At 35.0% G+C, this 25,684-nt stretch overlaps 1 protein-coding gene across 3 annotated transcripts in view; it reads right to left on the bottom strand.

The window, feature by feature from the left end:
- LOC140155184 (uncharacterized) overlaps positions 1-25,684 on the bottom strand; it is a 256,145-nt gene that overhangs the window by 181,079 nt on the left and 49,382 nt on the right. For 2 of the 3 annotated variants that reach the window (XM_072177918.1, XM_072177920.1), the window contains exon 1: positions 11,196-11,457. The exons of the other annotated variant lie outside the window; for it this stretch is intronic. In XM_072177918.1, the coding sequence (XP_072034019.1) occupies positions 11,196-11,225 (30 nt within the window). In that variant the 5' untranslated portion in view covers positions 11,226-11,457. Of the gene's footprint in view, positions 1-11,195; positions 11,458-25,684 lie in introns of those variants that run through there. 3 annotated transcript variants of the gene reach the window in all.

Below are 25,684 nucleotides of genomic sequence, written 5' to 3'. Positions count from 1 at the left end.
AGGAAAAAAAAAAAAAAAAGGGTGAAAAGCCACACAGGAAAGATTTTTAAACTTTGGCGCTTTTTACGCTTTTGAAACGCTTTTTGGTAGATATTAATTCTTTTTTTGAGGTACAAAAATATTGCGCGCTAAGTGGTTCTTTGTAGCCATGCGAGGTGAACTAGTTGGATATCCATATTTCGCGGTTAATTGTGCTTTGTAGCCCTGCGGGCAAACTAGTTGGATATCCATATTTCGGGGTGAGTGGTTTTTGGAAGCTCCGAGGGCAAACTAGTTGGATATCCATATTTCGCGGTTAGCGGTTCTTTGTAACCCTGCGGGCAAACTAGTTGGATATCCATATTCATGCGGTTAGCGGTTCTTTGTAACCCTCAAGGGCAAACTAGTTGGATATCCATATTTCAGCGGTTAGCGGTTCTTTGTAACCCTGCGGGCAAACTAGTTGGATATCCATATTTCGCGGTTTGTGGTTCTAGTGGTTTTAACGACCCGTAACCACCCCAGTCAGCTGCATACCGCATCCAGAATAACAGAACTATTAAAAAAATTAATAGCTGAACCCAATAGTTCAGCCAAGGACTGGAAACGACATATTGATGACTTTATATAGAGTGTATTCAATAAACCCAAGGCGGAACGAGAGTTGCTAAGTAACCGCTATCCGAACCATAAACACACATGCATGATCAGACAACGAGTATTCAATTTCCTCATAGCATCCCACGTTGTACACACGTCAGTCGAATTTGGTGGTGTTGGTTTGTTAGCCCTCAAGTTATAACATCGTTCACTTTGTGTTGAACATTGTATGTGGGCCTCGCTGTAATAACATAAAGATCAGTATGATCAGTGTGGTATCACAGAGCAGACCCTTGAGAGGGTCTGCTCATTTGGCTCATTTGCATGGCAGTCGGACTCGCCATTGTATTTGATCATTTGTGTATGGAGAGCAATGGCGACCCGTTATTGTATTTGTTCATGTGTGTATGGAGAGCCACTCTTGGAGCCCATGGGACTTAGGCTAGGTCCTCAGGTAGAGTCAGACGCTGTATGTACTAGAAACGCCCATTCTTGATTCTGCGTTCATTCAATGTTAGCATTAAATTTGTATTGCCCGGCGGCCACCCGTAATGGAAAAACCTGAATTTGTTACATAAAAAGAAATGAAAATTAAAAAAAAAGCAAGGTTCCACCTGAGTAGGCCTACATATTAAATTGGTGTAGAAATTGTTTTCAAATATATATATGAATTTAGACAAACATACGGGATATAATGAACCTATGAACGCCATGATGACATGATTTTATTAGTCGTTTTGTATATCATAATACCAGTATTTGTAATTTTATATTATAATAGAACTAATATTTTGCATCATAAATGCGCAGTTCATATGCACAGACGATTACTAATCTTCAAGACTTCAAAATAACATGTTACTAAGCAGGTAATAGGTACTGGCCTTGTCCTATTGTACTTGTTCATTTGTGTATGGAGAGCTCACTGACCTGTTAATAGAGGTCAATGGGATAGCTTCTTTATGGGGCACTTCTCCATCGGTTTCAGGGCGCAGTTCATTGAACTCAGCGGGATTCTATTGCAAGTGCTTTTATATTATTACAAAACGGATCGTGGTTATTGCCTTGACAAATCTAATACATAATTCATACCAGGGATTAATAAATCCAGGGTGCGGATATTTCATTGGTCGCATAAACCACGGGATTCGATACAAGTTTGCGTTGTAAATGAATGCGTGAATAAGAGTGTCATCCCTTGGCGCGATATTTGATTTCTGAAAATACTCAAGTTGCCGTTCAAAATGCCTAAAAATCATCAAGATATTGCAATACTGTCTAAAGTGATGTAAAATTGTGGCAAATTTGTATGATTTATCGCACATAATTTCTGCGTGAAGCGTGGAGAATCATTTACATAGGATTTTGGAGAAAAAATGTGATAATTTTAGGGAAATATAGAATGGCGGAAGAAACAAATAAAACATTTTCCTGGAATGTGTAGACCATATTCTTTCTGTTCCTATTGATTTGGATACTGAAATAATTCTTAAAATGAAGCTGTTGGGAGATTTATGTTGGCGTTTCTAGAGTGTGTCATTATTGGCAAACATCTCGATTCACGAGATTTCTTTTGCAAGAACGCCAAAATAGCACGCAATTTTGTTGGTTTTGCGACTGAAGAGTGTCCGCACTATAGATTTCTGCCATGCAAATTAGCTAGTGTCAGTGGGTAAGAAAGTGGCATCTTTGACAAGCCACATAATCTTATGTAAAACTCTGCTGGGTGTTTCGATCATGTATTATGCGTGTTTGGTCAAGTGAGGGTAATTTGTAAAGCATCAACTTGTGAACATGTCATAGAGGGTTTGATCATGCTGATGATGTTGCCATTTTAGACGCTTTCTGAGTGTTTAAAGCCCAAAATGAATGAATAAAATCGTGTATGAGATATTTGCGGGGATATTTGGGTGCATTGGGCACTTATGGGTTGGGTATAATAGATTTCTATGTATACAATTAAGTCTGATATATTTTCGATGGAATATATATTTTCACTTGAAAAGTTAGTAGTTTTCCAAATTGCAATTTCTGAATATTATATAAAAGGTGAGAATAAGACTATAAATGTAAGAGTATGGGATAATTTTGATTGTTAATAAATGCGAAACTCCGGCGGTAGACATCAGCAATATCAGGGATTGGCGCGATTCTTGCAGTAGCTTTTATGAATAGAATACAATAGTGGATACAATAGCGGATACAATAGCGGAACAATAGAGCTCTCTTACGGGCAAATAAACCTCGTCGCGTTTTGCTAAATTTCACTTCTTCTTTTTCATGAACTAACCGTTATTTTTTAAAACTTGTGGCAAAACTTCGACCGAAGTTTTTAATTTTGTAGTCGGGTCATTATAATTGTGCGATATCTCCCTTCTCACATTTTCCTCCTGAAAATTTAGTTATAGTAATTTCATTATTTAATCTGCTAATAGCATACTTTATAGTCAGGTCATTATAATAATGTACAATACCTCTCTCCTCACATTTTCCTGCTGAAAATTTAGTTATTGTAATTTCATTATTTAATCTGCTAATAGCATACTTTGTAGTCAGGTCATAGTGCGATACCTCTCATCTCACATTTTCCTCTATTTATTTCCCTTTATATAATTTCAAATTCAAAATTGTACTTGCTTTGAATGATCAGATAATATCACATATAGATGTCAATTGCCTTTCATGTTAAAAAGTAAATTGACTCAGTGGCTCATCATCATAATAATCCTCATTATTGTGACGTCAAGTACAGTGATACAGATTGACTAGTTGGCATTGACATTGATTGCTGCCATGGCATTGATCATGTTAATCAATGTGCTGTTCCAGTTGAAATCCACACACCTGCTGCAGAAGATATAACTGTAATTTTCCACACAGGGTGTGTGAGTTTCAAATGGGGTCACCTAAATGGGTGTCTCCATTCAAAATCTACATCCCCTGTGTGGGAGATTCAAATCATGTCTTCCATAGAGGGTGTAAGGATTTCAACTGGAATAGCCCACAAGTGCTTCCATGCATTGATCATGTTCATCAATGGGCTGTTCCACTTGAAATCCACACACCTGATGTGGAGGATATAACTGTAATCTCCCACACAGGGGGTGTGAGTTTCAAATGGGGTTACCCGAATGGGTGACTCCATTTGAAATTTTACACACCCCTGTTTGGGATATTCAACTCATGTCTTCCATAGATGGCGTAAGGATTTTAACTAGAATAGCCAACAAGTGCTGCCATGACATTGAAAGCAATCAGGCAAAAGACATGAGCAACTAATGCCAAAAGATTCTTGCTTCGTGATCTTTACACATATATATGTTTGACCTCTCTTTAGTAAGATTTTTAATGGAGAAAACCTGGCTGAATGTCATATACAATTTACAGCATATATACAGGGTTCAAAAGAAATAACTCACCCCCTTAAAATTACAAAACATTTCTTTGCATAATTTGACATATATTTTGTTGATTTGAAAAATTCAAAAAGCTGTGAATAGAGAAATCGTTTTTCAACCCTCCCAAAGTTGTTTCATTTCCATAAACAATATTTTTGATCAAAAATAATCACATTTTCCAAAAATGATGCTTTCAGAAAAAGTTGCACTTTACCACATTATGTACAAAACATTCTCGATATTAATGTTAAGGTTGATTTAAATCTTGGTTTGTTCCTTTACCTTTCTGTCTCCGATCCTTCAGGCACCCATGCAACCATTATTCAGTGCAAACCAAATATTTTTTGAACTTAATTTCGGCGTAAAATGAGATTTTCCTTGAAGTTTTTACTCAGCAGTTGTTTCAAAATGATAAAATCACTTGGAAGGAGAAATGAGCTCCCCAAGCATAAATTTGACCAAAATGGTGAACATCTACCTGTATTGGGTCAATTGAAGCATCTTGCATTTTGATTTAAAATGGTGGCTTTCTTGGATAAAGGTGTAACACTCATGATGTGGCCACAAGAGATTGGCTGTATGCAGTTAATTGGCTGAATGCTGACTTCCAACCTCCCATCTTTGTCGGCCATTTCTTCGTTGTCATGTACGCCTTTATTCAAGTGAGCCGTTGCTATAGATCTTTGTAACTGTTTCAGTCTAAATTTTTCATCTCTTCTAGCCAGCAAAAGAAATAAGCATCACACTGCAAACCTTATTGTTTACTCCTATAGTGATTTTACCAGTTTTGAAACACCGACTGAAAACCCCATTCATGTCAAAATTCATGTCAATGAATCATTGTTTTATATTGAAAGATGATTGCATGGATGACTGAGTAATCGGATACATAAAATTTAAGACCAATTAACGAAAAATTTACATTGATCACATTGATATCGAGAACGTTTTTGTACATTACATGTATAGGATGTTGAAAATTGCAACTTTTTCTGAAAGCATCATTTTGGGAAAATGTGATAATTTTTGACCAACAAAAAATGATTTTCAAAAAGAAGAAAATTGGGAGGGTAGCAAAAAGTTTTCTCTATTCACAGGTTTTTAAATTTTTCAAATCAACCAAATGTTTGTCAAGTTATGCAAAGAAATATTTTGTAATTTTATGGGGGGAGTTATTTCTTTTGAACCCTGTATCTAGTCAATGTCTGCATTTGTAAACCAAAAATAGATTTGAAATTAAATTTAAACATTTGTAAGGATATGCATCATAAAAATAGTGTGAATGAACCCACCGTAAGCACAGGGAGTTAAAAAGCATGTACTACATTACCATGTACAAGAGAATCTGTTGTACATTTATTCCGTCTTATGCTGAGCCATTAGACCATTCCATTAGGCAGGTTTGAACTACTCCAAGATGCAGGTTGTGACTAAATATCATCACAACAATTAGAGTCACGCGGTAGCATGACCAGCAAGTTTTAAAAAAAACGACTGATAAAGAAGAATAAGAAGATGCACGCGGGACTATATTTACACTAAACAAAACGCTATTGTTCTATGATATTTTTCGCTGGGTACAAAATATATCTAAAACCATGCTAAATCGTATTTACTATCCAAAGTGTAATATTTTAATAACTCATTAATTCAAAAGTTACACCAATCATACAGTCAATCCGATTGTTTGATAATAAATAAACATTCTTGCTTTATTTCACGCGGTATTTCATAGCCAAAATTAGTGGAAAATCATAGCTAATCATACTGATATCCACAATCTTTCGTCACTGCTACAGCCATACATGGCTGTCACTGTCGCACTACCTTTTGAGATTCACTTTCAAATATACCCTAGTATATTCCTGGATACCCTACATACAAATTCTGGATCCCATTCGCCAAAAAATCAAGTTTTTTCGCAATTCTTTTATTCTTTCCGGACCACAGCATACATTCATATTAATAAATACTCCACTTTCACACGTCGTTATAACGGGTCGTCCCGTGGCGAAGCGGTTAAGGTCCTGGACTTCTAATCCACTTATGAATTTTTGCTCAGGTTGAAACTTCCCACCACTTTTTTTCTTAATGTTTTATTAACCAATGTATTGTCATAAATCAAGAATAACACCATCTCGAACATCCATTGCTATTATGATATTTTTTTTTTCATCAAACAAACATGTCTGATTTTTATTCTCATTTAGGCCTAGGCCAGGCCTAGGCCTACTTTCACCATCCAGATGCTTTCACCATGCCTGACTATCATGACATCTTCGTTATTTAAAACACATTTATCATTGGCTCTGTTCACAGTTCAATCTGAAATTATATTTGCAATAAATATTATAAATTGTCACAAATTAAAATCACAAACCGCGAAAGATCGCCAACAACTGCCGCTGAATATTGATATCAAACTAGATTTCACCGCAGGGCTATAAAGAACCACAAACCGCGACATTTGGATATCCAACTAGATTGCCCACAGGCCTATAGATTATAAAGAACCACAAAAAATTATAGCGATATCCAACTTGATTGCCCCGCAGGGCTACAAAGAACCAAAAACCGCGAAATGTGGATAGCCAACAAATTAAGACCACAAACCGCGATAAAATGAAATGAAATGAAATGAAGCGCCACAAACCGCGAAATTTGGATACGCAACTAGATTGCCCCACAGGGCTACAAAGAACCACAAACCACTTAAATATGGATATCCAACAAGCTTAAACTATAAATTAGCTCCCGATTGAGGGCAGGCTTGATAAGGAAATTAAAACCACAAACCACTTAAAGATCGCAGATAACCGCCGCTTACTAGGCATATCCAACTAGGTTGGACCAAGCAGGGCTACAAAGAACCACAAACCGCTTAAATTTGGATATCCAACTAGATTGCCCACAGGCCTATAGATTATAAAGAACCACAAACCGCGAAATATGGATATCCAATAAATTAAGACCACAAACCGCGATAAACGAAATGAAACGAAATGAAGAGCCACAAACCGCGAAATTTGTATTTGCAACTAGATTGCCCCACAGGGCTACGAAGAACCACAAACCACGAAATATGGATATCCAACAAGCTTAAACTATAAATTAGCTCCCGATAGAGGCCAGTGCTTGATAAGGGAAATTAAAACTACAAACCACGAAAGATCGCAGATAACCGCCGCTTAATAGGCATATCCAACTAGGTTGGCCCACAGGGCTATAAAGAACCACAAACATTCAAACACGATTATCTTGCCTAGTCGGGGCATTTAGACGCTTCCGTAGTATAGGCTTAAATATATGCGCATTTACCAGTTCCAACTTGGAAGTAAATCGGACTTACTCTCCGTATCTCTCTGGCATTGTCAACATTGGGTGTGTGCTGTTTATATTTACATTTTCTGTACATATTTACGTTGCCTTGAATAATTAAAGTATATTAAAATATATATTGATCATTGTGTGCGCCTCAGTCACGCGTGTGAGCAAGTTTTAAAAATAAACGACTGATAAAGTTTTGTTTAATTATTTATTGTCATAAATCATGAACAGCAACTTCAAACATCTATTTTTCGTTTTATGGAGCACTTTGTAACCTGATGACTTTCCAAGCTTGGAGCTGCTTGGTTACATTCATAAAAAGAAAAGAAATCTACCAAAAAAACGTTGACAACGTAAAGAAATCAGCAAGTTTAAAAAAACCCACCTCGGCTCACTTTTTGAAACTTGGTCCCATTTTGAATACCAACAGGAAATCAGTGTTTTTATTTTATTTCAACAGAATACAGCGTTTCCAACAAGATTACAAGCCTACTACACTTCTGGAAATGTTTTAAATTTATATAAATATGATGAAGTTTAAATTAATACCTTTTACAAATGGGACCAAGTTTCAAAAAGTGAGCCGAGGTGGGTTTTTTAAACTTGCTGATTTCTTTACGTTGTCAACGTTTTTTTGGTAGATACTCTCTTACACAGATGCATTGAAATTCAATTCAAGCATATATGTGACCGTCCACAACAAAACCAGTGTAAAGTTGCACATTTGAGTATCTTAGATTTTGAATTGGCTTCATAAAACAAGTTTTAAAATGGTATATCACATGTCACAATTGCTTGTAAACTTGGTACTCAAAATTCAATATTTTGCCTTAAAATCCTTTGTTTTCTATCGAATTTTATTTGGTTTATTGGTCTATATCTCTGAATGTGTACTGGCGACTTTACACTGGGTTCGTCGTGGATGGTCACATATATGGTCATCATCAGAAAATAAAAATATGATCTTTATTTTATATTTTATCGATGTAAATGATAGCAATTATCTATAATTGCAATATTGAGCGACGCTTGACCCCAATACATATAATATTGTGATCATCTATAATGCATGATCAAGGCCACGCTTATTACAATTCAGTTTCCATCATTTAACAAACTCATATATAGGCTAAATGAAATCTGGATATCAATTATGATTGCTAGAATTGACAGTTTGTAAAAGGCAGCTTTATACAAAGTGTTTTAAACAAAAATACATAATCCTGGGGTATAATCTTGAATTAGTCAGATCAAATATGAGTTGTGGCTTTGCGATGTGATAAACATGAAATAGAGCAATCCCTACTAAAAATGCCCTGTTTTATGTGCTCTTACAACCATGATTTATGATTAGAACAAATTATATATTAGGTTTGCACTAGAAATGGTTGTGACCATATTGCTTTCGCAAATGAAGTATAACCACTATTTTGGGTATTCAAGTATATTACCCCTATTTTAGGTATTCAAATATGTAAGACAAATCTTAAATTGAATGAAAGTTATTAAATTAAACTTCAACACTACTTGTTTATTTCAAATCATTTGGGACTTAATGTAATCATAAGAAAAAGTAACCTCTACCAAAGAGCCTCTACCACTACCCTAAAGTGGCAAGTTTTCTGTGATCTAAAACACCAAATTCCGAGTTTTTCTGTAGTAGTAGTAGTAGTAGTAGTAGTAGTAGTAGTAGTAGTTTTTAAATACTAAATTCCATGATTTTCCGTGATGTAATTTCAATTAGTTACTTGCATTATATTTTTAGTTGTTTTAAGGTTGATATCTTTGAATACAGACTTCATTTTCATTATTTTTACCTCACATTCTCATTATTTGTTCTTCATTTTTATTTTTCGCAAAGAAAAACATGTTTTCCACAAATTTCTGTTTTCCGGGTTTTTTTTCTTAAATTCCATGGATTTTTCTGTTTTTCTGTGACACAGAGAACTTGCTGCCACTTTCCACTACGCTAACACCAGGCAATCTGAGGTGTTACTCTCTATGCTAAGGTGGTATGTAGCCTTGGTGCAACTGTCTGCACTATGTGCCTTTGCTCGCTCTTCACATTTGCTATTGCAGGGTTAGCAATCTGTGGAAACTGAGCAAGGTCTAAAGAAAAAGCTAAAAGCTGCTAAAAACTACAGGGTAGCTGGCATTATTTCTTGTCTGTCCTAAAATCACCTGTTACTGATCAAAATAAAGTTAATATATGATGTTGTTTTTACCCCCACAGCATCATCCATCCATCTTACCAGGGACTTAAAGAGATGGTTGAACATCACCTGCACAGGGAGGGATCTCACACACTTGCATGATTTTATTGAAAAACAAGACCAACATTGACTCTGTAGATGCAAGTTTACAGTGAGCCCAACTATGGCCCCACTACTACTTAAAGCGAGGTGAATCATTGGTGTGTCTAGATTTACTAAATGTCATCCTTTAAGGAATGGGATATTAACGTTTAGCAACGTTTTCACATACTTTTTGTGGGAGCTGAGAGTACACCAGACCTATCTGGACATCCACTTTAAGTACATATCATTAGATTTATAAAGTTTACTTCGAGGACTGTTAAATATCAAAAATGTCATTTGCCACAAAATGCGTATTATATCGTGAATTTCAAAAAATCAAAATTATTTGATATCAGGAGGACATTCTTCGTATTCAGAATGCAATTCGATATGCCTGATGTGCTCTCATGTCCCACAAAAATACTGTCGAAACGTCCATACCCCATCCCTTAAGGAGGGTGGGGCTAGAAGGATATGAATGACCGTTATTAGTGTTCACTCTAGAATATTTTGCTGCAATATGATAGATTTTATTCTAAATGGCTGAAAATTACAGATATGTACAATTTTTCATTGTGATTAGTAATTTTCTATCATCATATCTTATTTCCACTGCGCCAATATTTTGACATACATCCTCAGAGTGAGAAGTGTTTGCAATAGAAGACTGACTGATTATGCTTTTATTATTTTGCAGAGGCTTTTAAGGTGGTTATACCTATGATGTGTATGAGATCCCATCCTAGATCAACTGCTGAATATAATGGACTTATTTTCCCAAAAAGTATGGTTGGAAAGCTGTCCATTTAGCGCTCCCCATGTTATAATTTCATCAATGATTTTCATTTATCTATGTATAATGTTCTCTTGATTAATTTCACTGACAAATGATGTTCAAATCGGGTTCAAATGTGAATGAATTAAAAAAACCAAAAAAAAACCAATGATAATAATATATAATTTTTACCAACACCGATTGATATTATGGTTTTATACAGCTAAATACACAAGCAGAATAAATTAAAATGGATGATTGATTTTTGCTACCATGCTAACTTATGAAGCAAAATTAATCACATCAAGACAGTTGATTTAACTCTGTGCAGCAGACAAACGTAGACTGGTTTATTGAAATGACAAACACAATGTATCATATTTGAAATTAGATTTATGATAATAAATTTGAAAATCCTGATCTAAAGTGAATGAAAAGAAGGAAAAAAATAAGTTCAAAGCATTGGGAAATGAATATTATTGAAAATAAAAATTGGGAGGTATTAATTATAATCAAGCACCATGTTTTTTTTTAATTATTTTATTTTGGTATTCCTCCTGATCTCAAAAAACATTCAAATGTCTTTAAAAATCCACTGAAGTTCATTTCTGCATCAAATACTCTTGCTAAATTAAAATATTACATTATTGTTGTAAAAATAAAAGAATATTGAAAAAAATTTGCAAGATATTCCTTACAAATACATCAAATCAATTAAATTTTTATAAAAATTGGTATCAACAATATCTAACTGGTTCTGGATCACATAAACAATGTTCTTAGTCATGAAATAATCAGACAAGACCAAGTCCAACTTACATGTACGCTGTATTCGTCTTCCCAATTCATTATGAGTAAATTCCAATGCACAAAAATTCCAAATAAAATCAACAATTGATCAGTGAAACACACATCCTATATACCACAGCAGTGTGACTGACTGGCTGAACACCTTGTGTAGTAGATTCCCTCCAATAACGTACTCCTAGTAAGCGTGCAGTGGCGGGTATACGGGAACAGACGGAGGCCCAGTGTGCGTGTGGACCAGGTGCAATCGCAGCAAACGGATGATGTCATCCACTACGAGTGTGATTGACGATAAAGGAAGGAGGGTATCCTTGAGCAGTGCATTGTGGGTAACCAAGATGCTGTGTGGTTGCCTTTTTTATAAGATGGGAATTTTGCCGCCTTGTTAATAAAGCGTGTACATGGACAGTGCAGAGTGAGTGGTTTGGGATTTGCCTCATTAGTATAGGGAGATTTGTGGTTAAATGAACTACTTGTTAGAAAACATGTTCTAGACATGGTTGCATGGCCAGTAGTGACATCATTCTGAATTATTATCATAATCTTGCAAGTACTGGGGCATTTTTTTCATAGATGTTTTGAGACAAGGTTTATTTTATTTTCTTTATTTATTAATAACTGTTGCAAAAACTGTAGCACTTGCTAGTGTAGCTTAAGCCTTGTCATTCATAGGCTTAAGTATAAGCTCTGATTTGATAAGTAAAAGCTCTTATTTTTTACAGTAAAAGCTCTTATTTTTGTAAGTATAATCAAAGAGAAGAAAACACAGTTTAAGGAACTATTCCCAAGCCACCTTCACAAGAGGAAATTACAACAATTGGGTGCTCATCATAAAAAGGGTCTATCCCTGCTGTCTTTGCATGCAAGGGGCGGGGGCTAGAGGGTTTGCACCCCAATGAGTTGCTTTGCTAACTCAACCCCAAAAGAAAATCTCAACCCCCTTTACCCCCCCCCCCAAAAAAAAGAAAATTTCAATCCCCTTAAATAGTAAACACAAAATTTCACCTTAATTTTAGGAAAAAATAGTGTAAAATTAAAAAATAGCATTTTTGACACCCTAAATGATGTAATCTTTGATATTTCAAGATCTAATTCCTGTCAAACATCCCCTTTTTCAGATATTTGACACCCTAAAATAAAGTACATCACTTGCCGGTGAAACACTTCCTTTTTTACATGTTTTTTTTGTTGCATGAACATGAGATACACCTCAAAATACAAGTGGCCCCTGGGGTTCCGAGTGTTGAAATTAAAACACAGTTTAAAATTTTACACAATATAATTTACCACATGAACCCTATTTGAACATAGCAACTCCTGAGAGCAACTAGTCAAAAAAAACTTATGTACTCATGTAACAGAATCTTATTTTGTAAAATGATACATATTTATTACACAACATTGCGTCACACTTAACACAAGCATTGGGCTATTCCAGTTTAAATCCACACTACCCCTGTGGAAGATTTTGGAAATATCCTCCACAAGGGGAGTATGTTTTTCAAATGTAATTGGTCAAAGTTAATCATTTTGAAACCCATACTCCCCCTGTATTATTGCTTTACCTATATCTTCCACAACTGGAGTGAGTATTACAAATGGAAGTTACCCAATTGTCTATTCTCTTTAAAATTAATACACCCTCTGTGGAAGACTTTAGCTAAATCTTCCACAGGGGTAGTGGGGATTTCAAATGGAATAGCCCACTGATTTGGACCATTCCATTTGAAATCTGCCATCCCCCTGTGGAAGATTCAAGAAAAGTCTTCCACAGAGGGAGTATGTTTTTCAAATGTAATTGGTCAGAGTTAATCATTTTGAAACCCATACTCCCCCTGTATTATTGCTTTACCTATATCTTCCACAACTGGAGTGAGTATTTCAAATGGAAGTTACCCAATTGTCTATTCTAGTCAAAATGAATACCCCCTCTGTGGAATATTGTAACTAAATCTTCCACAGGGGTAGTGGGGATTTTAAATAGAATAGCTCAGATTTGGACCATTCCATTTGAAATCTGCCATACCCTAGTTTTAGATTTAAGAAAAGTCTTCCAGATGGAGCATGTATTTCAAATGGAATTGGCTAGGGTTAATTATTTTGAAACCCATACTCCCCCTGTATATGGCTTTACCTATAATCTTCCACAACTGGAGTGAGTGTTTCAGATGGAAGTTGCCCAAATGGTCACAAATGTGCATTCTATTTGACACCCATACTCCATCTGTGGAAGACTTTAGCTAAATATTCTACAGGGGGAGTGTGAGGTTGAAATGGAACAGCTCATTTGCCAATCTATGAAACAAAGTTTTCTCCAATATATTATACAGAGCATGTGAAATATTTATGCCAACTAATACATCCCATTAATATTGAAAATTGCAATTAAAGATGCAAATTATTCTGAAATTTCAATTTTTCCTGCAGCAATTCACTGCAATGAATGTTAAAGCAATCGCCATCAGCAAGTACATCAAACTAAATATTTTGTAACACACTGAGTCAAAGGCAATCTGTAATATACTGCAAATGCCCATTGGCTGATTTGTAATTGAGTGCCATGTACATGGGTAGCATTAGTAACGTGTATGTCATCAGCTAAATCGCACTGACAAATCGTTGAACTACCATGAATAATTTATCATCAGTATACTTAGCCCTCTCCACGCGGATGTCGACTGCAGACGACAAGTTTTAAAAAAATTTTTAAAACTTCAAAAATTTCAGATATGTAAATTGTCATGACCATATTTGGAATCAGCATAAAAAATGCATTAAAATGAGTACAAACAAGCCTAGTATTGGTTCAGTGGTTCTTAAGATAGCTCTTGATATTTTCAGAAAATATCTCAAAACTTTATTTTGAAGCCTATGGCTAGCATGCAGAGCATTAGTATACTGTGATTAAGAGGGATGTCTTTTAACTATTGATAACAAATAATGTTGTACCAAATTGGTTTTACACTAAATTTCCCATTTGCAGAGAATTAATTTGCAATTTTATAGGTTATGACTTTAATAGGCTAATTAAGATGATTTATGTATAGAAATAAAATGCTGCTTATATTTTGCAACTATTTTGAATAATTGAGTTTATATTTCCTCCCTTTGCAATAGAGCTCATGCAATTCCAATCTAACCTAATATAATATCATGTTTTTCTGAAAAGCAGGAAACAAAAGTGGAAAAGTCAATTACAAGTTTTATCATTTCAAAGGCAATGTAAAGGTGTCGGTAATCATTCATTTGAAATGTCAAAACATCTTTGTGATCAGAAGACCTTTTCCTTCGGTAAAAAACTAACTTATTTGTTTGTTCACTTGCATGCTTCCTGACAAGTAATGCTCCAACAGTAAACAGTCGGGTGTCTTTAAATTTGCCTAAGCATAGGTAACAAGGACATTCAGAGAAATGTATTGCTACAGCCCCACACTGCTTCCCCATTATATATAGAACTGTTATACCCACAGAGTAAAGAATTTGGTGTCTTGACATTTGCATAAAGCAAAGGTAACAAGGGCATTCAGAGAAAACTACTGCAGATCCACACCTCCTCCCCATAATGTATACAACTATTGCACCCACAGAGTAAATCATAAATGGTACTTTTTTGTTAAATTTCACATGCATACCATCAAAGTTGCAATATCCGGGAACCAATTAGTAAAAGTAAGGTTGTTTCAGTCAATATTCATCACACAATCAATTTATTGCCCATGATGTTATCTACTGAAGATAGCATGTTTATCAGGGATGCAATCAACTGAAGATAGCACTATTACAAGTGGTGTTATCTACTGAAGATAGCACTATTATCAGTGATGTCATCTACTGAAGATAGCACTATTACTTGTACTGTCATCTTCTGAAGATACCGTTGTTAACAGTGATGTTATCTACTGAAGATAGCACACACTGCCTCCCCATTATGTATAGAAGTGTTATAATCACAAAGTAAAGAGTTTGGTGTCTTGAAATTTGCATAAAGCAAAGGTAACAGGGGCATTCAGAGAAAACTACTGCAGATCCACACCTCCTCCCCATAATGTATACAACTGTTATAACCCACAGAGTTATATACTATAACCTTCACATTGTGTAAACCATAAATGGTACTTTTTTGTTCGATTTCACACCCTCAAAATTGTAATATCCGGTAACCAACTAGTAAAAGTAAGTTTGTGTCAATCAATTTTGATCAAGACAATCAAGTTTGGAAACCATGTTTCATAAACATTTTTATATCAGCATTTCAATATATTCAGAGCACTTTACATTTATTCCGCTGCCACTGGGTATATCACACCATTTGGCTGCCAACCATAATGGCGCCAGCAGCTACCCCTAAGGGACCATTCAATATGTTTGCCGGGGGGGTATGAGAGTTTTATCCCCCCTTGCTTCAACTTAAAATTTTTGGATTTAATTCCCCCCTTAATTTTCCAATTTTCTACATTTCAGACAAATATTTTTGGATGAAATTGAGAAAGAAGCTTATAATTAAATTAGGTTGGGGTTAGAAGTAAGTATTCTGAAGTTATTTCAAAGTTTCAAATACCTGGCTTTTACTCTCCTCTGTAGAACCAGGCTGATTTACATCCACACCCCTGCCTGTAATCATTGCTTCGTTTAGAATCCGAGCACACATATATATTACGCTTTTACCGGCATTTAGGATCCATGTCGCAAAGAATGCGTTGGATACTTGCGGCATTTCGCAAGTCTTAAACCGGGGTCTTAAAGTACAAGTGTCCAATGTACACCCAGACAAACGGAAACTCTCTCAATACCAATCTAGGTCAATGCTACTTCTTCACTCCAATTTATCACTATGGACCACAAGAGCCTCATCCCAATGTTATAGTCCAATAACCTCAATTACATAATCATAGTGCAAAATTTGTCCTCGAGTTGCAGAGTATGAGTTTTTGTACCCAAATCTTCAAAGGTCATTCAATGAATGTACAAATGTATTGGGGTTTAAGAACTGTTCCCCTGATAGATGAGCATGTTGTGGATCCTAGTGTACGTCATCCTGCTTTGCAATCATATGTCTGGATTCTTTGTTCCTATATATGTCTAGCAACTATGGGCTGTAGCTAGGGGGTAACAATGTCTGTGCTCGGAACTGGAGCTAAGTTCTGATCAGTAACAATACATGACGTGCGCATGCGATCTCTCACGCAAATGTGCAACTTGTTTCACCTTGTACTTACCAAATGATGCAGGAGGCCACCAGAGGTTTAAAACAGTGTTTTGAAATCTTTTATGGTTATTTCTTGAAAAATATTTAAAATAGCAACAATTCAAACTTCCTTGCTTAGTTAGTAAACCACCTGGAACTTCCACCCACATTATTGTAATAGATTGGGCTATTCCATTTTAAATCCATACTACCCCTGTGGAAGATATAGCTAAAGTCTGCCACAGAGAGCATATCAATTTTGAATAGAATTGACAATTGGGTAACTTCCATTTGAAATACTCACTCCAGTTGTGGAAGATATATGTAAAGCCATAATACAGGGGGAGTATGGGCTTCGAAATAATTAATGCTGACCAATTACATTTGAAAAACACACTCCCCCTGTGGAAGATATTTCTAAAATCTTCCAAATGGGGAGTGTGGATTTCAACTGGAATAGCCTGTTGTACTGATTATTTGAAATTTCATTTTCACCATAAAGTTAGGGAACTGTATTTTAATAATTTAAATTTTTCATCATAAGACTAAAAATACAATTGGTAAATATTCTTCTGAGGTAAATTCTGTAGTAATTTTAGGTGATGAAAAATCATACAAGTACATACATCTACTGCATACATTAACATTTTCCATTTGACCTTGGAATATGAGCATGAAACGATAATGATCGTTTAAGCACTCATTAATACTTGCATGTAAAGCTCTCTATGTTCAATATTGAATATTCAATTTCTTAAAAATGCATAACTGGTATATTAACCCTCTTCATGCGGGTGTCGACTGCAGACGACAAGTTTCAAATTTTCTTTAAAAATTCAAATATTTGAATTTGATTTGAAATGAGCATTTTCATAATCATATTTGGAATCAGCATGAAAAACGCATTAAAATGAGTACAAACAAGCCTGGTATTGGTTCAGTTGTTCTTGATATAGCTCTTGATATTTTGAGAAAATATCTCAAAACTTGGGGTATTTTATGTTGAAGCCTATGGCCAGCATACAGAGCATTAAGTTTCACAAAATTTAAGTATATTTTGATATAATGCAATTGCAAATTTGTGACAAAATGCAAAATTAATGTAAACTGATTGAAATTGATACCAAACTTTAAACTGATGCTACATTCTAAATTCCAGATTGATCATTTAATTTTACATATCAACAACTAAATCTCATTTCAATCTAAATCCTCTTGCACAATATTCAATATTTTCAATGTCATTACAATAAGCAAAGTCATATAATCACATATCAATGCAAACAGAATAAACATATTCAATAACAATAACCTTGAAATTGATACCGTTCTTAAAAAAGAATATGATATATGATCATAGCTATAACAATAATGAAAGAACTCTCTGTACACATGAAAAAGTTTAAATATCATTTTAGAGTGTTTTCAATCAAAATTTAAGTATGTTCTGTGTCTATTTTTATTAATGTCAACTGCAGATACAAAGGATACGGACTAAGTTAAAGGACTTGGTAAAAATATTTTGTTTGGCTGTGCATAGCAGACATGAAAAAACCAATAGTCACATTTATATTTACACAGGTCTTGTGGTTCTTGAGTTAAGACCCAAAATATATCAAAACAAATGTTTTGAGTGTTTTTTCCCTCCCAACAAAAATCATGCACATGAGGTGGAAATGACACCCCTTACACCAAGCCATGGGATCTCATATAACCCATCCTCTTGTGTATCAGCTTTATTTGTTTCAATATATGAGTGCAAAAACCGCTATGTCACACTCCTGCTCCATCAGGACAACACTTATTATCAGTGTACCTTTGTTAATTAATACAGAATGTATACTATTGTATTCCCCAATTATGACAATCCAGAATGGTAAATTTGACATAAGATTTTCCTCAGTGTTATGCACAGGATCACATGGAATCCAAGCTCTCCTCGCCACTTTGTAAAAATACAAAAGATATAAACATTTCATTTTATCTTAACTTTACCAATACTTGACTATAAATTTAATACTGCATGAGATAACAATTCTCTGACATTTTGTCTACTCTTTAATTTACAATGATAAAATTATGTTAAACTTTCCTCTATAAAAATAATGGAATCCAAAACCAAACTCTTGATTCTATCAGTGGCTTAGTGGCATCCTTAGAATATTGTCCAAACATCTCATCATGCAGCAATCTGTCAAACTAGGCAATGTACCGCATTAAAGTCCCTTTACTAATCAATATACCTCAACTAGTACACAGCAAGACTATGCAGAGTATCCACCATTTTTGAACAGCTATAATACCGTAAAAATTTGTTAATAAGCATATGTGCCTATTAACAAGTTGCTCGGACAAGAACAAATTTTTATTGTAGAGTGGTACATTTTTTTTCTTTTAATTTACAAATATATGTGTTACAGATGAAAAATGAAAAAGTTTTACAAACTACCCTAAAAATGTGTTCTTGTCCGAGCAACTCATTAATAGGCTCATATGCGTATTAACAAATTTTTATGGTATAATCTTGGCAATTTGATTGGCTTATCCTGGTATCTTAGCAGTGTTATATTTCACAATAGATATGCGCGTACTATGTATGACTACATGCAAGAATGCACATGCTGTGCAGCATTTATCACACATTTCGGTGTGCCTTTTGCATTCAGGCATGTGAATGAGGATGCAAAGGATTTGCTAACTTTATGTACGGAAGTGAGCTTGATAAAAAAAATTCACAAAGTTGACTTAAAATTAAATTCAAACATAAGTTTGGGGTTGATCTATTTAAGAATGAGAATAAAGAAGAAAAAAGTGTAAAAAATCAAAGTGGATCACATCTCTGAGCTTTTACATTCGCTTTCATAAAAGTTTTACATTGCATTGCAAATGCTTTCCACTCATGAAAAGTATCTCGGTCAACTTCACATCTTCTCTAATAGTAACTCTGCTTAAAACACCTCATCTTCAGTATCTATCTATGTGCAAATCCACCTGCAAGTTTCCTAACACATAAACCCAAAATAGAACACTAAAATGTACCCCATGGCAGCAGTGCACTATTTGGTATTCACTACTGTAATCTAGCTTGATCATTTGCAGTCCTCACACAAAATACCTCATGGAGGAATATAGCTGTGTAGTCAGTAACACTAATGTCCCCCCCAATCCTTATACTAATCAATATCCTTACTACACTAGCTTGATCATTTGCAGTCCCAACACAAAATACCTCATGGAGGAATATAGCTGTGTAGTCGGTAAAACTAATGTCCCCTCAATCCCTATACTAATCAATATCCTTAACTACTAGTAAGAATTGCCCAAAACAAGACAACACCCAATCTTCTCCGCATACACTCACAAATCTAAAACATCACCGGTGTGCCGGCATATACTCCCATTCCTCTCTTTGTGAATGAACTAGTTCACTATATTGGCAGATGAAAACATCCTCCAGCACTCTTCAACATTTACCCATCGCTCACATCATTCCATATTAAAAATGGTAGATATCTTCAAATGTCAACCAATGTTTTCAACAAGTGCCGGATCAAATTTTTGCCGTCTTCGTACAGACTTGAACCTCACATTGACTATATATAGATATATATATATATATGGGATACTCAACACCTTGCTTGACCTGTATCGGGGACCTGTATATTGTTTCTGACAACAAATTTAGGTTAATTGCATTTCATTATCGACATCTTTTTATTATTCTTGCCGTCTCAGTTGACAGTTCCTAGTATTATTACCAATTTCAATTTGTAACCTGCTCTATGAGGGTCAGTTTTTTGTCGATATAAAAATGAATTAGTCCTTCCATCATAGCATTGGATGGAGTGTTTATCAAATAGAAAGGTCATCATGAAATATCAAGATGTGCAAAATAAGGTGTTTTCTTTCATATCCATATAAGACGATTGACCAGATTGTCCACATGGCTGTGTGGCTGCTGTAAACATGATCACTTTGGGACAAACAAGTTTATTTACTTAAGCTTTTTTTTTCATGAACGGGCAGAGATGTTAACAAGTCACTTTTTGCAAGTCAAGTCCAAGTCACAAGTCCTTTTGTCCAAGTCCCAAGTAATTAAGTTGCAAGTCAAGTCAAGTCACAAGTCATCAAATCACAAGTCAAGTCACAAGTAAGTCACAATTTGTCACAAGTCACTACAAGTCTATTCACCAGTTGGTCATGGTGTGATTTGTTGATGGGTATTCAATATGGCGGAAATCAAATTGAGTTTCGGAGTACAGTAGGCCTACTAACAAAGTCTGATGCACTAATCACTATAATAAAGTTAATTCAACTCAATTTGTTTTTGCCAAGTTTTGTGTTTCATATTTGTGGAAAAAAATATGAATTATTTAATATGAATATGTTTTCCCTTTCCCAACCTCAGACTTGCGTTGGTGACAAGTCATTTTTGTCAAGTCCAAGTCCAAGTCCAAGTCATTTTGTCTAAGTCACAAGTAAGTCAAGTCATTTTGCAAAAGTTGCAAGTCAAGTCACAAGTCCTCAAAATAGTGACTCGAGTCAGACTCAAGTCCAAGTCACACGACTCAAGTCTACATCTCTGTGAACGGGGACCAAAATAGTGTGTGTTTGATATAGAAAGCAAAACAACCAGTTGATGAGTTTTTTAACAAGTTACAAAGCAGTATAATGGGGAAAATTGCAACAATAAAAATGCTTAGACATTCATTATAAATGCAGAATATCATTACCAATGTTGTCGTCTACTGAAGATAGCATTATTACAATGATTTCATTGATTCTGAAGATGAAGAAAGTGCTATACTAACAGTAATGTTATCTATGGAAGATACATTTATACATTATATAATTTTTTTTTTAAATTGCGACCCTGATTTTTCAGGATTTAGGGTCGGACGGTTGAGGGCAACACAACAAATTTTTTTTGGCCTTACCAATGATGTTATCTACTGAAGACAGCACTATTACCAATGATGTTATCTTCTGAAGATAGCACTATTACCAGTGAATGTTCGGAATCTATTAACAGAGTGAATTACAAATGTAATGTAAGCTGAAGGAAATATTTTGATTAACATTTGTTTATGGAAACGAACATATCTTAACTTAATTAAGTATTAATTTGAAAACAAATATCCTACTGTCATACACTGTAAGGAAAAAGCCATGAAGAACGACATAGCCAATAAAAAGAGATGTTTAAAAAATATGTGGAGGTCTAATCACACACCAGTACTACATGCAGTGCTTCCGAAAGTGTGCGAGTTGCAGGATGCATTTATATTTGTCCATATTTTTTGCAAATATTTTGCTATAAAATCAAAAAAATCATGTGATTTTCTTCTCTTGTATAGAATAGATAAATAAATGTGTATTACTTATTGCTCAAGAAATAGGACAGAATAATGCACTTGTGGTGAGAGGTTGATGCGTCAAATTCTCTCCCACTTTGGGGCTTGTGCATTAGACGCATCAACATCTCAGTGTGAATGCATTATTTTGTCCAATCACTTTCTCAACAAATAATATGTGACATGATCAAGGGAAATGAGTCAGATGTCGCTAATATTGATTTTGAGATATTAGCAAAGAAAGTGTTAAAATTCTTTTGTTTTATATTGTTTTCAGCATTTGATAAATTGATGTAATCTTGCAAAGAAAAGTCATATCAACATGGGGGCTTTCAGTTTCTGAAAGCTCAAAATGTCCTTTTCAGAAACATGTGTAAAACTCATTTTTGACCAAGGTCGACATGTGACTCATTCCCCTTGATCATGTCACATATGGAATTATTAACCTATAAATATTAACAGTATTAATTTGATATAAACATATAACAATAATTAATGTTACAAGTGTACTACACCTTTTAAAAATTTCTACCGTTAAACAGTCAACACACAAAACCGCAAACAACCTTGACATGGCTGACATTATTTACACATTGAGGTGTTTACTAACAGCATTTGTCAGTTCTAAATGTCAGAGGTGTTGTACTGTGAGGCTCATGGTCAATATCAACCTATTAGCAATGGCTATTCCAGTTGAAATCCATTCAGGTAACCCCATTTGAAATTCACACTCCCTGTGTGGGAGATTAATGTCATGTCTTCCATAGGGGGTCAGGGTCGGATCCAGGAATTTTTGATAGAGGGGCGCCTTTTGGTAGACGACGAAAAAATGGTGTTAAGGGGGTTACCCCCTCGAAAATTCAACGGTTTTGGCCCATTGTTTGCTGTTCATGGCCGAATTTGTTCATTTTTTAAAATTTCTTTCATTTTTTGTATTTTTAAGTTAGGCCGGCGCCCGTTGCTAGTAAAAAAATAGAGGTGCGCCCCATAAATCCGCCCCTGGGGGTGTATGGGTTTAAACTGCAACAGCCCAATAAAAACACTTCTCCAGCTACAGAACAGCAGTAGGTTCAGGAGGAGAGGTTTTTTTTGTGACAACCCTACAATCATGTCTAATCCAGGGGCGGATTTAGAGGGGGGCACACCCGGCACGCGCCCCCTCTATTTTTTGCAGAGCGGCGCCTGACTCTGTGTATTTTTGCAGAGCGGTGCCTGACTTTGTGTCGGCGCCCCCGTATTGAAAATTCCTAGATCCGCCACTGTAATCCACTTATTTTTGTACTATTTTCAAGAGCTCAACACCAACTTATTGATATGGATTCTATTCAAAACACGGGTCCGCCTCTGTATAGTTATTTCTCGAATTTACGCATAATTAAAGCTTGTACTATTTTGGAATACTGTGTGCATACAGCATTTGTCATTTGATAAAGTTGTTGATAAATGTCAGAGGTTTTGTATTCAGTAGCTCATGATTAAAGATGTCAACCTCTAATATGATTAAAGGAATTCAAGAAATTGTAAGAAAAACAACTGGTAGACCGTCAGGAAAATCAAATTTCAAGATACAGCAAGTGAAAATAAGTATGCTACTGTAAAAACTTGATAGTTAGCATATTTGCTTACTATTGAGCACTTTTAAAATATGCAAACATGAAGAGCCCAACCACAAAAGTGTAACAGGTTTTGAGCAAATCATTGATACACATACTTAAATACGAACAAGTAAACTTACAAATGTGTGTCTCAACCCCATTAGCTCAGTTGGTAAAGCGCTGGACTATGGTACAATTTCATTTTTCAAAAGTGCTTGATAGTAAGCATATTATGGCAACTATCAAGTTTTTTAACTATTTGGTTTGTTTTCTATTATTCAAGCAAAAGGAGAATGAAAATGATAATGTTGATGGTACAAAAAAAAGACCCCCCTCAACTTGCTTTTGGGGGAGGTGGAAGAAAAAGTAAAATTATTAACATAAGTTGTGAAGTCCATCCTTCTATATTAATATCAACTGTGTTGCTATGAGGCCTAAAATATATTTGGCTTTTAGGAAGTAGGATCAGTGTTTTGACTTCATATCCTGATCCCCACAAAACAACATTATGTTTGCATACTGCAGAATACTCACAGATCAGAGAAAAGTATTCAAACGACAAACTTTTGAAATTCATCACCATTCTCCTTGTGGAATACTGATTTGAATGCTACTGAGGGCATCTAACAAGATTTTTGTTACCATCCTGACCTTGACAGCCACTATATGATAGACCCTACAGCATTTACAGCTGCCATTGTTATAACATACTTTTGCATAATATCAATCATGTTGGTGGTGCTTGCGGTACTCAGTATGAAACTGAAATGTGTTTTATTAAAAAAATCTTTAAAGGTACAAAAGTATTGTAATGGACTCAAGATTTGTCATCTAGGATAAAAATAACCAGCACTTGGTGAATGAACTTTAATGCAGTACGTAAATGTGCGGTGTCAATTTGGTGATATTTAAGAGTGCCGATTGGTTACAGCGCCATCACGTGACATTGTGTGTTTACATACCGTATTCCCGTTCATCCACCTAGTGCTGTCATGTCATATATATTAGTAAACCATGATATTTTTGCGGTACTAATTTTTTGCAATTAGAAGTGATTGAAGCAGTTTACCAGATTACAAATGTGACGTGTCATGTCAAAAACAGACACTTTTGGGCAGGTTATAAATTTTGTGGTTTTTAAGGTCTTAAACATAGAGAAATTTTGCTCCACAACACCGTTTTCCCCAATGAAATCGGACATTCCTAAGCGAAGATATTGAGTTCGTAAGTTATGGTATTATAAAATTGGAAATTGAGATATCGGCCTTTTAAAATATTATTGACAATGTTAAGAGTAGGAATGACCTTGAAAAATGTCTGAAAAAATACAAGATGCCAGTTATATTCTGGTCTGAAACTATCAGACAATATTTTTAACATTATTAGCATCACAAATTTGCAAAAAACCCAAATTGTGAAAAAAGATTTTTGGCTATTTCTCCATTTATGATCCTGCCCAAAAGTGTCTGCTTTCGATATACCATGTCACAAATATTTTGCAGGCTTTTAAATTTACAGCTCTAAAATTAACTGTGAAAATCACAAAATAAAAATCTTGCACAAATTGCCCACTATACAGTATGTGCCATACTGGTTCTGTAGCTCATTACTTTGCATCTATGCAACAGGAAGTGAATGTTGGAATTTAAACCTCATGTATGAGTGCATAGTTCCTAGTAATGTTATGCAGGAGGCTTCTAAGGGTACACACAATATTGTTGGTCGAGCAGCCCAAAAAAGTTGATTTTCATTATCTAAATCAATATATTATTGAAAAATAACCCTTTGATATTTTGCAAAAGTTCATTCTACAAATAATACACTTTGAAAACTTGCTTGATTTATTGTTGTAAATGAGTTATGTAAATAATGCAAAAATATGAGAGCACCAAATAGGCACGTCTGCACAGCACAATGTACAGGCTGTCTGATGTTATCTACTGAAGACAGCACTATTACCAGTGATGTTATCTACTGAAGATAGCACTATTACCATTGAATGCTATGAATCTGTTAGCAGAGCCAATTACAAATGTAATGTAAACTGAGGGAAATATTTTGATAAGCATTTGTGTATGACTATACCATTAAGTTTGGAAACAAATGTATCTTAACTTAACTTTATTAGGTATTAATTTAAAAACAAATATCCTACTTTCATACACTCTAAGAAAAAAGCCATGTAGAACCACATAGCCAATAAAAAAGAGATGTTTGAAAAATATGTGGAGGTCTAATCACACTCCAGTACTACATGCAGTGCTTGTGAATGTGTGCCAGTTGCATTATGACCTATTCATTTTCTTTGCAGGTGGATGCATTTATATTTGTCCATATTTTGCAACATTTTTAGCAAATATTTTGATA

The sequence above is a fragment of the Amphiura filiformis genome, chromosome 6 (assembly GCF_039555335.1).
Source record: "Amphiura filiformis chromosome 6, Afil_fr2py, whole genome shotgun sequence".
In the NCBI taxonomy this organism is placed as follows: Eukaryota; Metazoa; Echinodermata; class Ophiuroidea; order Amphilepidida; family Amphiuridae; genus Amphiura; species Amphiura filiformis.
The sequence above is the reverse complement of the archived record's forward strand: the minus strand, read 5'-3'. Positions and strand labels throughout refer to the sequence as shown.